At 42.1% G+C, this 13,691-nt stretch overlaps 1 protein-coding gene across 3 annotated transcripts in view; it reads right to left on the bottom strand.

The window, feature by feature from the left end:
- LOC124593678 (obscurin) overlaps positions 1-13,691 on the bottom strand; it is a 688,571-nt gene that overhangs the window by 479,701 nt on the left and 195,179 nt on the right. For all 3 annotated transcript variants that reach the window (XM_047131972.1, XM_047131974.1, XM_047131973.1), the window contains one exon: positions 8,435-8,527. In XM_047131972.1, the coding sequence (XP_046987928.1) occupies positions 8,435-8,527 (93 nt within the window). The remainder of the gene's footprint in view (positions 1-8,434; positions 8,528-13,691) is intronic.

The raw sequence follows: 13,691 nt of genomic DNA, 5'->3' as shown, positions 1-13,691 counted from the left end.
AAGAAGTTATATTAAACTCCTATTGCACGGTTACGGGCGAAAGTCTGAAAAGCGTACGAAGGTACAACACTGTCCGCGACCGTAGCAGTCGCGCGATTCCGGACTAAAGCACCTACTACCACTCGGCCACCGCGGCCGGCTAAAAAAGGTTTAGCTATATACGGTCCAGTCACATGATTGTGACCACCGTCTATGTTCGACGTTAACGTGCGATAACCACTCACAGAGGGCAGGTGGCAGCACTAGCAGTGTCGGCATAGAAACTCTGTCGGACAGACGAGAAAAACAGTGCAGCTATTATCGCAATATTGAAACAGATCGATTTATCTGACTTCCAAAGGGGATTATCATTGGCATTCGGGCCAAAGATGAAAGCATTTCCGAAGCGGTTATGTCTGAAAACAGTTTGCATGCCACTGTGGTTAAAGTATACCGTGCACGGCAAAACGGTGCAACCAAAAACCAACGCCGAGCCAACTGTGGTTCACCACATGCCGCAGACGACGGGGTGAATGGCGGCTACGGTGATGTGTAACGGACGAATAAACGTACAACTGTTGAGCACGCAGCAACCGACCACTCATATGAACCAAGGGGATACCAACAGCGTCTCCTCAACGGCGGTTGAGCGAATGTTGCTGCATTTTACATTCCGCAGGAGAGGCCTGGTTCATGCACCCATGCTGACTGCTGTTCATCAGCAACGAAGACTGGAATTTGCACGCCAATACGGCAACTGGATGTCCACCGAGTGGCAACAGGTGATCTTTTCATACGAATCCCATTTCACGCTCCAATGGACAAACTGCCACTGTCGTGCTTGGCTCTGCAACGATCACTGTAAGGTTGGTTGGTTGGTTGGTTTGGGGAAGGAGACCAGACAGCGTGGTCATCGGTCTCATCGGATTAGGGAAGGATTGGGAAGGAAGTCGGCCGTGCCCTTTCAGAGGAACCATCCCGGCATTTGCCGGGAGTGATTTAGGGAAATCACGGAAAACCTAAATCAGGATGGCCGGACGCGGGATTGAACCGTCGTCCTCCCGAATGCGTCACTGTAAGGGCCCAGGCCAGATGAGGGAGCGTTATGGTCTGGGGAATGTTTTTGTGGCATGTTCTCGTCATTCTGGAAAGCACAATGGATCGACAGAAGTATGCATCTATCCCTGGGGACCATGTCCATCCCTAGATGCAGTTTGATTTGCCTCGGCACGAAGGCATCTACCAGCAGGACAATGCCTCATGTCACACAGCTCACAGTGTACCTGTGTGGTTCGAAGACCATCAGGATAAGTTTCCCACACTGTGCCGGCCAACAAACTCCCCGGATTTAAACCTAATCGACAGTGTGTGTGTGTGTGTGTGTGTGTGTGAGAGAGAGAGAGAGAGAGAGAGAGAGAGAGAGAGAGAGAGAGAGAGAGAAATCTTATGAGACTTAACTGCTAAGGTCATCAGTCCCTAAGCTTACACGCTACTTAACGAAAATTATCGTAACGACGAACACACATATCCATGCCCGAGGGAGGACTCGAACCTCTGCCGGGATCAGCGCACATGACTGCTCGCCTGAGACCGCTCGGCTAAGCCCGCGCGGCCCTAATCGACAGTCTGCGGGACTACCTTGATCGGGCTGTTCGCACCATGGGTCCTCAACCGAGAAACCTACAGCAGCTGGTCACGGCGCTAGAATTAGCATGGCTCCGCAACCCCATCAGTACCTTCCTAAACCTCAATGACTCTCTTCCCAAATGTTTGGTCTTTTGAGAGGTGGTCACAACATTAATGTGTCTGGAAAGTGTATACATATGGTGTGACCCTCCTAAGAGTCGACAGGCGCATTTTTTTCTGGTGATTCAGGAGATATCTGCTAGTAGCTGTAGTCAGCCCAAAGAAATACTGCTTATCGTATCTCACATACGATGCCTAGTGTCGAGGGAAAGCATCGGTTTGTTTCTCGTTACAAACAAAATAACTCTTAAAGACGAAGTTCACGTGTTCTTTCGATAGAGTGGTCGCATCTTAGTCTAGTGTGATATTAGTTTAACTTATATATATCAACAGGCACAGCAAAACACGAAGAATAATCAGTACTCCATCAGCGCTGACTGGTATTGCCATACAGCGGTGCTGCTCAGTTGCTGATGGAGTGCTGATTATTCTTTATGTCTTACGGTTCAGAAACCGTCAATACATTAGACCGCTTTATAGAAGGGGCATATAAAATCCCGATTAAAAAGTCATTTGGGACCGCTCTTTCAAAAGTCTACGTAAAATCATTTTGTTTGCAACGGAAAACAAATTGACACTTTCTGTCGACATTGGGCATCACATGATGTTACGAGCAACATTTGTTTTGGGCTGTCTCCACCAACACATTGCGCAAACGAAACTGCAAGTATCTGCTGAAATATCAAGGAAAATGCGCCTGGCAACTCTTAGGAGGTACACTACATATGTAACATTTTCACCCTGTATATAACCTCTCTATAGAGGGGGAATATAAAATCCCGATTAAAAAGTTATTTGGGACCGATATACAGGGTGTTACAAAAAGGTACGGCCAAACTTTCAGGAAACATTCCTCACACACAAAGAAAGAATATATGTTATGTGGACATGTGTCCGGAAACGCTTATTTTCCATGTTAGAGCTCATTTTATTACTTCTCTTCAAATCACATTAATCATAGAATGGAAACACACAGCAACAGAACGTACCAGCGTGACGTCGAACACTTTGTTACAGGAAATGTTCAAAATGTCCTCCGTTAGCGAGGATACATGCATCCACCCTCCGTCGGATGGAATCCCTGATGCGCTGATGCAGCCCTGGAGAATGGCGTATTGTATCACAGCCGTCCACAATACAAGCACGAAGAGTCTCTACATTTGGTACCGGGGTTGCGTAGACAAGAGCTTTCAAATGCCCCCATAAATGAAAGTCAAGAGGGTTGAGGTCAGGAGAGCGTGGAGGCCATGGAATTGGTCCGCCTCTACCAATCCATTGGTCACCGAATCTGTTGTTGAGAAGCGTACGAACACTTCGACTGAAATGTGCAGGAGCTCCATCGTGCATGAACCACATGTTGTGTCGTACTTGTAAAGGCACATGTTCTAGCAGCACAGGTAGAGTATCCCGTATGAAATCATGATAACGTGCTCCATTGAGCGTAGGTGGAAGAACATGGGGCCCAGTCAAGACATCACCAACAATGCCTGCCCAAACGTTCACAGAAAATCTGTGTTGATGACGTGATTGCACAATTGCGTGCGGATTCTCGTCAGCCCACAGATGTTGATTGTGAAAATTTACAATTTGAACACGTTAGAATGAAGCCTCATCCGTAAAGAGAACATTTGCACTGAAATGAGGATTGATACATTGTTGGATGAACCATTCGCAGAAGTGTACCCGTGGAGGCCAATCAGCTGCTGATAGTGCCTGCACACGCTGTACATGGTACGGAAACAACTGGTTCTCCCGTAGCACTCTCCATAAAGTGACGTGGTCAACGTTACCTTGTACAGCAGCAACTTGTCTGACGCTGACATTAGGGTTACCGTCAACTGCACGAAGAATTGCCTCGTCCATTGCAGGTGTCCTCGTCGTTCTAGGTCTTCCCCAGTCGCGGGTCATAGGCTGGAATGTTCCGTGCTCCCTAAGACACCGATCAATTGCTTCGAACGCCTTCTTGTCGGGACACCTTCGTTCTGAAAATCTGTCTCGATACAAACGTACCGCGCCACGGCTATTGCCCCGTGCTAATCCATACATCAAATAGGCATCACCAACTCCGCATTTGTAAACATTGCACTGACTGCAAAACCACGTTCGTGATGAACACTAATCTGTTGATGCTACGTACTGATGTGCTTGATGCTAGTACTGTAGAGCAATGAGTCGCATGTCAACACAAGCACCGAAATCAACATTACCTTCCTTCAATTGGGCCAACTGGCGGTGAATCGAGGAAGTACAGTACATACTGACGAAACTAAAATGAGCTCTAACATGGCAATTAAGCGATTCCGGACACATGTCCACGTAACATCTTTTCTTTGTTTGTGTGTGAGGAATGTTTCTTGAAAGTTTGGCCGTACCTTTTTGTAACACCCTGTATATGCCCCACACAACGAGCAAGGGCGAACAAGGGAGATCGCAGTGGTGGCCGGTTATGGTGTGCTAATGTGCTACAGCACACTGTAAATTTCACACTGAAATTAAACTATGCCACTCTGTATGCGAGTCAGAAATCGCAGTACAATTACACCATTTCTCTTTGAATGCGAGCCAGACATCTGACCAAAATTACGCCATTTCTCTTAGAATGCGTGCTGGTATGCAAACAAAACGGACCGACACATGTTTTGTAACTCTCACTCCATGATAACTAGAAACTAGTGTCGAGCGCTGAAATGACGTCAGCCACACTAAGATCAACTGACAGGAAGTGGCCGGCAGCAGTGACCGTGCGGTTCTAGGCGCTGCAGTCTGGAACCGCGTGACCGCTACGGTCGCAGGTTCGAATCCTGCCTCGGGCATGGATGTTTGTGATGTCCTTAGGTTAGTTAGGTTTAAGTAGTTCTAAGTTCTAGGGGACTAATGACCTCAGCAGTTGAGTCCCATAGTGCTCAGAGCCATTTGAACCATTTGACAGGAAGTGGTCCAATAAGACGTCTTACCCAGAAATTTTTTACACAGGAAGAAGGCAACCAAAGAAATGCACTGTCAAAATTTTAGCTGCTAAGAGACACTGCAAGTATTTAAATAATAGCTGAAAATTGCCAAATTCGTAGAGCGCTAGGCGGCGATACATTAAGTAGTAGTAGTAGTAGTAGTAGTAGTAGTAGCTTTATTCATCCGTAGATCTCTTTTTACAACGATATAGGACATGTCAAAGTATTTACAAGTTTAGATCAATTTAAAATAAGCTAATTCGTATACACATATATTTACAGACTTCTAGTTAGAGACTATCACTAGCTTTACTCCTGGTATACAACACTTTTTTTACAAATAACTTATTAAACTTATTAAATAATGTAATACCACGCTGTTCACTCATATCTCACTATCAGTCACTGCACACACTATACACACATTGTTTCGAAACACTTCACTCACCATACACACACACACACACACACACACACACACACACACACACACACCTCACTGCACACACATACCATTTCACTCACTACACACACACACACACACACACACACACACACACTGCTGATCTCTGGGCCGTTTTCTGTACCGAAACTTCCCATTTGATATCCTTAAAACATGAGTCAGCATCCCTCCGTGATGCGTGAGATGTTGAGCTCAGAAAGAGGAAGAGGTGTTTGTTAGTATTGTGCTATGTATAGCTTGGGGATAAGTGTTTCTACAAAGGAAAAACGAGTGAAAAAGCATATTGTGAAGGTGTTATGTGGAATGTTGGACGTTTTATAATCATGATTATTATTATTAGTTATTCGTATAACATTTTTTCCAAACCTCTACTCTGTTTTATCTAAGTAATTCTTCGATGTATAAAATGTATTTCATAACAGGTACTTTTTACCTGCCTTTTTAAATAAGTGTATTTTTGCAGTTTCTTCAATCTCTTTTGGTAATTTATTGTAGTTTTATTCATTGGTAGAATATGCTGTTTTGAGTTTTATGTTTATTTTTTCTTGGTAAATGTAAGTTGAGTCTATCTCTTGTTGCATGGTCATGGACAGAGCTGTTTGTGCAGTAATTACCAATGTTATTTTTGATGCATACAACTGACTGGTAAATGTATTCACATGGAGCAGTTAAAATCCCCAGTGCTTTGAACAGATCCTTACAATGAGCTCGACTAGTACTTTTGATTATTATTCTTATGGCACTTTTCTGAAGTTTGAAAACTGTGTTCATATTTTGTGCGTTTGTTCCACAAAAAATAATGCCATAGCTAAGAATTGAGCGTACATATGAATAATAAGTAACTAAAAGACACTGCATGTTACACACTGATGATAGGATTCTAAGGGCATAACATGCTGATGACATTCTATCTGGATGTACCTTTGTGTGTTCACTCCACTTCAACTGAGAATCAATATTCATTCCTAGAAATTTTGAATTTGTTACACAGCCTATAGAGGTGCCATCTACATTTAATTTAACATTGTCATTTTTCCTCTTCAAACTGAAATTCATGGCTTTAGTTTTCTTTACGTTCAATGTCACTTTATTGCTTATTGGCCAATCATAAACTTCCTTGAGAGATTCATTTGCTTTCTCGGCAAGGAGTTCTCTGTTTTCTCGGTGACTATAATACTGCTATCATCAGCGAAGAGAATTTTTTCACCATGAGTGACACTTCTGGAGAACTCATTGATGTGTGTCAGAAACAGTATTGGTCCTAATATGCTACCTTGCGGAACCCCTATATTAATGTATTTTGATTCTGATAAGTGTTCTACTAAACGTTTAGATCTATTTGAAGTACGTGTTATCTCTACTCTTTGCACCCTATCTGTTAGGTATGATCGAAACCAGTCATTAGCTACTCCTCTTATTCCTAACGCTTCTAATTTATTTAATAGAATTTTGTAGTCGACTGTATCAAACTCCTTAGAAAGATCCAAAAATATTCCTGTGACACACTCATCTTTATCAAGAGCACAAAGTACAAAAATGGCTCTGAGCACTATGGGACTTAACTGCTGAGGTCATCAGTCCCCCAGAACTTAGAACTACTTAAACCTAACTAACCTAAGGACATCACACAAATCCATGCCCAAGGCAGGATTCGAACCTGCGATCGTAGCGGACGCGCGGTTCCAGACTGAAGCGCCTAGAACCGCTCGGCCACTCCAGCCGGCGCATGAAGTACAACTTTTGTGATTCCACTATGGCTGACTCCGTATTTTTGCCACTTCGGAAACCAAACTGTTATTCGCTTAAAAGATTGTATTTATTCAGGCAATTCATTAATCTGTCTTTCATAATTGCTTCTACTATTTTTGAGAACGCTGACAGCAGGGAAATGGGTCGGTGATTTTCTGTGTCTTCTGCATTACCTTTCTTAAGCAAAGGTACAGCTCTTGCCTGTTTTAACTGCTCATGAAATGTCCCTGATGTAAAAGATTCATTTACTATATTTGTTAAGGCGTCTTGTATAATCCCTATGCATTGTTTCAGTACACACAGGAAATACGACACAACCCAATCGTAATTTGTATGGGACGTTTCAGGTTACCGTTAGTTGATAGTTTCTCTGACAATACAGTTCACAGTTTCTATCCTCTCGAATTAGCCACTCCAGTAACATCTGTTACAATTTATCCGTTGCTTTTTGCAGCATTGGTAAGTATTGACAATACAGATAATGCTGAATTAATATTTATTGTGTTTTCGTAAGGCATGCCTGCTAATAGTACCTTTTTTTCGTCCAGTTTCACAGTAATGTGGAAACCAATTAACGTTCTCAATTTACCAATGATGAAATATGAAGAACGTGGTTTCCAGCTGAAATCACCTTCTTCTCCTAAGGACATCGTCACGATAGTTCATAGGCGAAGTACTGATGCTAAGTTGTGTTCGCATTGACCCTCTGTCCATAATCATGTTGTATAAATGGAGATGATGTTTTAACTATTGACGACGCCTTTGGCACAATTGTTTTATTAATCTCCATTGCAGGATGTAATTTTAGGTATTTTACTTCTGATGAAGGTATATTTGTATATACCGAAACCGTGGTAAAGAATTTTTATAAATCTTTATCCTGCAACTGTTTTGGCTGTCATCATTTACTGTGTAACATGTAAGTGGAGACGTTTTTGTTATGTCAAGAGCTGAATTGTCAGACAAATGCCACAGAGATACTTCCACTGAAAATTACGTTCATGATGGTTAAAGAAGTTCTCAACCAACCTGCAAAAGTTGTTCTTATTGTAGTTACATATACTGCCGAATGTTATCAAGCAGTTTGTAAAGTGGTGGAAGTACATAAGGTGGAAAGGTTTGGAGGGGGGGGGGTTGAGGGAGGAATGGCGGAGTTGTGGGGAGGAGGACGAGAATGCGAAATACGGAGACTAGAGGGAAGGGCATTTCAGTTTCGTAAGAGAGGCGATTCTGTAGAACATGTTTCAATGCCATGGTTAATGGTATAGTGAGATAAGTATGGATAACTGTTAGTACTAACAATCACACAACAGGTAAATAGATGTGTACGAGTGTTACATAATAGTAAAAATCTTTAATGACCTCGCCATCGAATGGACAAAACCGAAATATTTATTCCTTCCATGCACAATAGCAGCTACTTAATTCTTTAGGCTGTTCTTACAATATCCACTAGCGGAATAGGATCTTAATAATCTACCTCCTATGATATTATTTCTCTTTTCGATGAGGTAAATAACAGAAATGACTATAGCAAATATTTCCTTACCTTTAGTAGGAGTTGGTAGTCGTTAATTCGCTGGATTGGAAGCTTCAGATGCTCCGACAAGCTCTTGTCGTCACCAAGTTGCTGGCTAAGCTCCTGCAAGGACAATAATACACATCATAAGCATAAGAATAAACAGTGCAGTGATAAGCTCTATAATTAGGTTTGTCATCCGTCCCGATATATCAGGACCGTCACCGTTATGAACCCTCTTGTCTCAACATCCCGACAAGACCCAATTTTGTCCCGAATTTGCAAAATCCTGTTAAGAATTTGGCTCAAGTACACGAGTAACTCCATCTGTTAGCGCAACATATAAATGCAGCTTCAGTTAGTTTTATTAATGTCAACAAGTTTATGTTGACACGGTCGTGTCTCAGAGGGCTTTGGATGTCGCGGATCCTGTATCGACGATGCTAGCACCTTCTACATCTAGCGCCATCTTTCGAGAAAACCCCGTATTTCTCCAGCATTAACGGGACTGGAACTATGAAGCAGCACCACAAGGAAGAATCGGGCAGTTCCCATTTGAATAGCGATCTCATAAGACTTGCTGAAAAAGGTGAAATATTCCGAAAAATATGGTGTAACAACTACTTCTGCCGCAACAAGTTCCATGTGGGGCAGGGGAATGAAATTACAAACACGAATCCGAAGGGACCGAAAAATCAGGAGTTCGTGTTAAAAAAATTCGTGTTAAGTGAAAAACACAGATTTTAATAAGTATACATGTACAGCAGTACACTAATGTGTAATACACTACACTATCAATCACGTTATTGTAGACTTATAACACTATAAAGTGATTGTAAAATCCAAGTACTCACAAATTATGTACGTTACTTTCTTGGAAAAAATTCGGTTATGGTTCGCTGACGTCCATGGGAACGATAATATTTTGTAATTTCACAACCAATTGTAATGATAGGCCCGTAAACCCAGCAATGACGTCGGATGTTGAAGCGAACCGTTCTAAACAGTGCAAGGCTGTAAACATCTCCTGACAGGTAGGTGGAATGGTATCTGTATTCTCTTCCTCTTCACTTTCATCTGATGGCCCTTCTTGCACCTCGTTCACAGCTATTGGCACATCCGATTCCACAGAAGCACATACGGCAACATCGTCGTCTACACTAATGAATTCTTCGAAACTAATCCCAGGGTTCGCAACGTCCTGCAGAACTGACCATTCATCAGGTGAAGTGGCATCTTCTAGCTCGTGGACGTCTTCAGTGTTGCTATGTCTCCAAGCTCTGTTAAAGCACTTCCCTACATGATGTGGCGATACTGAGTTCCAGGCTGCTGCGATGGCTTTTCTTGCGTCAAGCACATTCCAATTTGGGGTTCCACTATTGTTTGCAGTAGCACGAATTGCAGCTCTCACAAGTCGCTTACGATAAGCTCTCTTTATGAGAGAGATTATGCCTTGGTCCAAAGGCTGAAGGCGGCTAATGGCGTTGGGTGGAAAAAAACTGAACCTTTATGTTGGTAAGGTTCAGATCATGAACGTTGTGGGCAGTACATCTGTCCAATGTAAGAAGAACATGTCTATTTTGAGCAGCCATTCGACTGTTGAAACGAAGAATCCACTTGCGAAATGATGTGCCATCGATGGAAGCTTTCTTGTGGTGAAAGTAGATGCAAGGTAAAGTGTCCATATTTATGTTTTTAAAATAACGTGGTTTCTCGGATTTACCGATAACCCAGGGACGGAACTTCTCACTGTCGTCAGCATTACAGCACAGTACAACAGTCACACGTTGTTTGCTTCGTGCTCCACCGTGACACCAACTTTTATCCCCAGGGTGTGATTTGGAAAAAGATTGTAGAAAAATCCAGTTTCATCCCTGTTAAACATATCACACGAGGCATACTTTTTCCTCACTCGGTTGAATTCATGCAACCAGCTGTTCGCACTTTCTTCATCGACTTCATTTGCTTCACCACAAATTTGTACAAATGAAATTGAATGTCTCTTTTGGAACCGATACTGCCCATATTTTTAGCAATATCGTTTGCTTTTGACTGAATCGCAGGACCAGTTAAAGGTATGTTAGATGCTCGCATATGATTGAACCATTCTAGCAGTAACGTCTCGATGTCTTCATACTTGGCGGTACGAAGTCGTTTAGATTTGTTCCCAGAACCTGATGCTGCAGCGTTAATAATTTTTTTCTCGATTCTTAATAATCGTAGGTAAAGTAGATTTAGGTATTCCAAACTGCTCTGCAATTGCTGTTTTCTTGGTACCACAGCCCACTTAATCTAGAACCTTAAGCTTTAACTGTACATTAGAGCTGTCTGTTTCCTCTTTGCCATTTTCGCGTGCTACGGTACCGGTTGTAACTGTAGCTTTTATTCAGTATTCCAACTCGAGACGGCTACGACTAACAGAACACCTGTCAAATCTGGCACTGAGTACATTCCTAAATGCTGCTGCACACATTATTGAATGTCTTACAATGTACAGCATAAGCTGATTGTTGAGGTGATAATCGCGGCTACCGACCTACAAAACGTTAAAAACGAGTCAACAATAAGTATAATTAGCTTTGCAGCTACATTTCCTACATTCATTTCGGAAAAAAATCACGCTTTAGAATACTCTAAGGTCGGAAGTTTGTGTTACAGTGAAATTTAATTAGGCTAGGAACGGAAACAGAGTTCGTAATTCGCCTTAACCGAAATTCGTGTTAACCGATAAAACATACCATAAGAAATAATGTATTCCTGGTAGGACAAATATTTTTTTCGCCTTAACGGCGAGTTCGTCTTACGCGAGATCGCGCTAACGCGGTTATACTGTATAATGGATTGTATGTTTTGTATTTGACTACAGCTAATTCTCAAATGAACACTGCTGCTCGTGATTGCTTTTCAATTTATAGATCATTTCAGGAGACGCTACGTCAGTTCCCTTCTAAGTCGCAATTCATCTACATCTTAGTCTTACCTTAACTGTCGAATTTATCTGCTTCTTAACTTACATAGTAAACGTGAATCATAGGCAGAATACGTTACATATACTCATAACAAGCACACATTGGTATCGACTGAAACTGGAGTTTCTAGGTTATAACAAACTTTTTTTAAAAAATATGTACTTCACTCGCGTTTTGTACAACATTACGTAAGTTTAACCTGATGTTCTTCCCTTTATGCTCCTATCCAGATGAAAGAAGAATAATCATACACTTTATAATTATGAAAACATCCGATGAAAAAATATGTATTCCTTCATGGGAGTGGGTGGGGTAATTTTGTCCATACCCACGAATGGGTGGATGAGGATCTCATCGTAAACGGAGGTAGGATCTGAAGAGGGTGTGTTTCCTGTTACATTCATGTAAGAGCAGTAAAACACTTAGACGATGATATGCTGCTATCTGCGGAACAAAAAGGTACACTATTTGTGAGGCTGCACTTGAATAGGAAGAAAAATATTTCGTATCTTACAGCCATCCTGATTTATGCTTTCCATATTTCCCCTAACTCACACGAGAAAGAAGTTTGCGCTATTCCTTCAATTAACAACTACTGTCTATCAGAGTAAGAGCCCCATCTACAATGGTTTTGCCGCCGATGGCACAGTAAATACCAACACAAGAGAGAAAAAGTTCCGGGAGAGAACTATCGACAAAGTTTTGCCGAAATATTCTATATCTGTGCACCTTGTGTGGTTGTCTCTCTGTCATTCATTCATTCATTCATTTTCTCCCACTCCCCCCCCCCCCCCCCCCAACTCTCTCTCTCTCTTTCAGCCGAGAGGCAGCCGGAAAAGTATAATTAAAAGCGGAAAAAGATGCCCTGGTTGGCTAAACGGAAACCCGCAGCATTGAGTGACAGCTGGGTGCAACACAGCGGATGAAAGAATTTAATACGGAAGCGCAATTAGGAAAGGATGCTCTGTGAATGCCTTGCGGAAGAAACAGAAGGCAGCGGTGCATTTGGGAGAAAGAATGATTATGCTGACATAATGAGTCATTTGTCACGGAAAATACTGGACACCTTACCTAACTGGAGATAAAGTTCTGGAATTCCAAATGACATAATTTTTCGTGCTAGTTAGCGTGATTTTATTTTGAGTGTGCTTAGACCAAACTGTATTATATGTTCATCACGAAATCAAATTTAAAAAAAAATGGCTTTGAGCACTATGGGACTTAGTATCTGAGGTCATCAGTCCCCTAGAACTTAGAACTACTTAAACCTAGCTAACCTAAGGACATCACACACATCCATGCCCGAGGCAGGATTCGAACCTGCGACCGTAGCGGTCGCTCGGTTCCAGACTGAAGCGCCTAGAACCGCTCGGCCACCCCGGCGGGCGAAATGCAAAGAACAGAGTAAATAATTGTTCATACCGCATAACCAACAGCTATCCTGTTGAGAAGAAAACCAAAAACAGGAATATTTCGTATTACGCATATCTGCAGTTTGTGTTACATTCCTCGGCGCCCTGATAAGAGGAATTAGTCTCCAAACCCCGCCCCCGCCCTTACCATTCAGCTCCGTATTCTGCTGCTGCTCTCCCAAATCTCTTCCCGCAATAGGCGTTGAAAACTGAACGTTTCCACGTCATTTATATGACAACTGATATTAGGCGAAAATCCACAAATTGAGCTAACTTATCTCTAACCATAATTCAAATTAATGTTACGCTTAGCAGCCTACGTGGTGCGGGAGTATATCAGCAAATCATTTTTAGGCAGGCCTTGTTGACAAAGTACAGCAAACAATCTTTGTCGACAATACAATAACGCAAAGCATACCAGAATGGAACAGTTAAATAAACTCTTGTTCCTATCTGTAATACCCGAAATATAGTGTAACAGAGTAAAACTGCGACAAATATACTCTTTAAAAGTTTGAAAACACATTAATTTTACCTCAGTTACCTATTACTTCTATTGCTTTAAAAATACCGTACTATTATGCTCACATGATAAGATGGGTGAGACAGGAGAGGTAAGCGAAGTGTGTACGGCGGATGAGGTGGATGACACATGTGATGTTACTGGGGTGGTTGAGATGGACGGCGCGGATAAGATGGTGTTGGAGATGTATACCGAGTCGTTCATTCGTCAATGCCAACATCATTATTATAAACAAATCATAAACCGTTTGAAACAAGTTTATAATGTGCTGTGCTACAGGTGGCATATCTCAGAAACAACTAAAGCAGGTACAGTTCTTCCCTCTGACAGATGTACTCCTATGAAGAACGAATTCTTGTTGGACTAAAATTGAAGAAGCAGGA

This window comes from Schistocerca americana, chromosome 2 (genome assembly GCF_021461395.2).
Source record: "Schistocerca americana isolate TAMUIC-IGC-003095 chromosome 2, iqSchAmer2.1, whole genome shotgun sequence".
NCBI lineage: Eukaryota > Metazoa > Arthropoda > Insecta > Orthoptera > Acrididae > Schistocerca > Schistocerca americana.
Note: the sequence above shows the minus strand (reverse complement) of the source record. Positions and strands in the feature narration are given on the sequence as shown.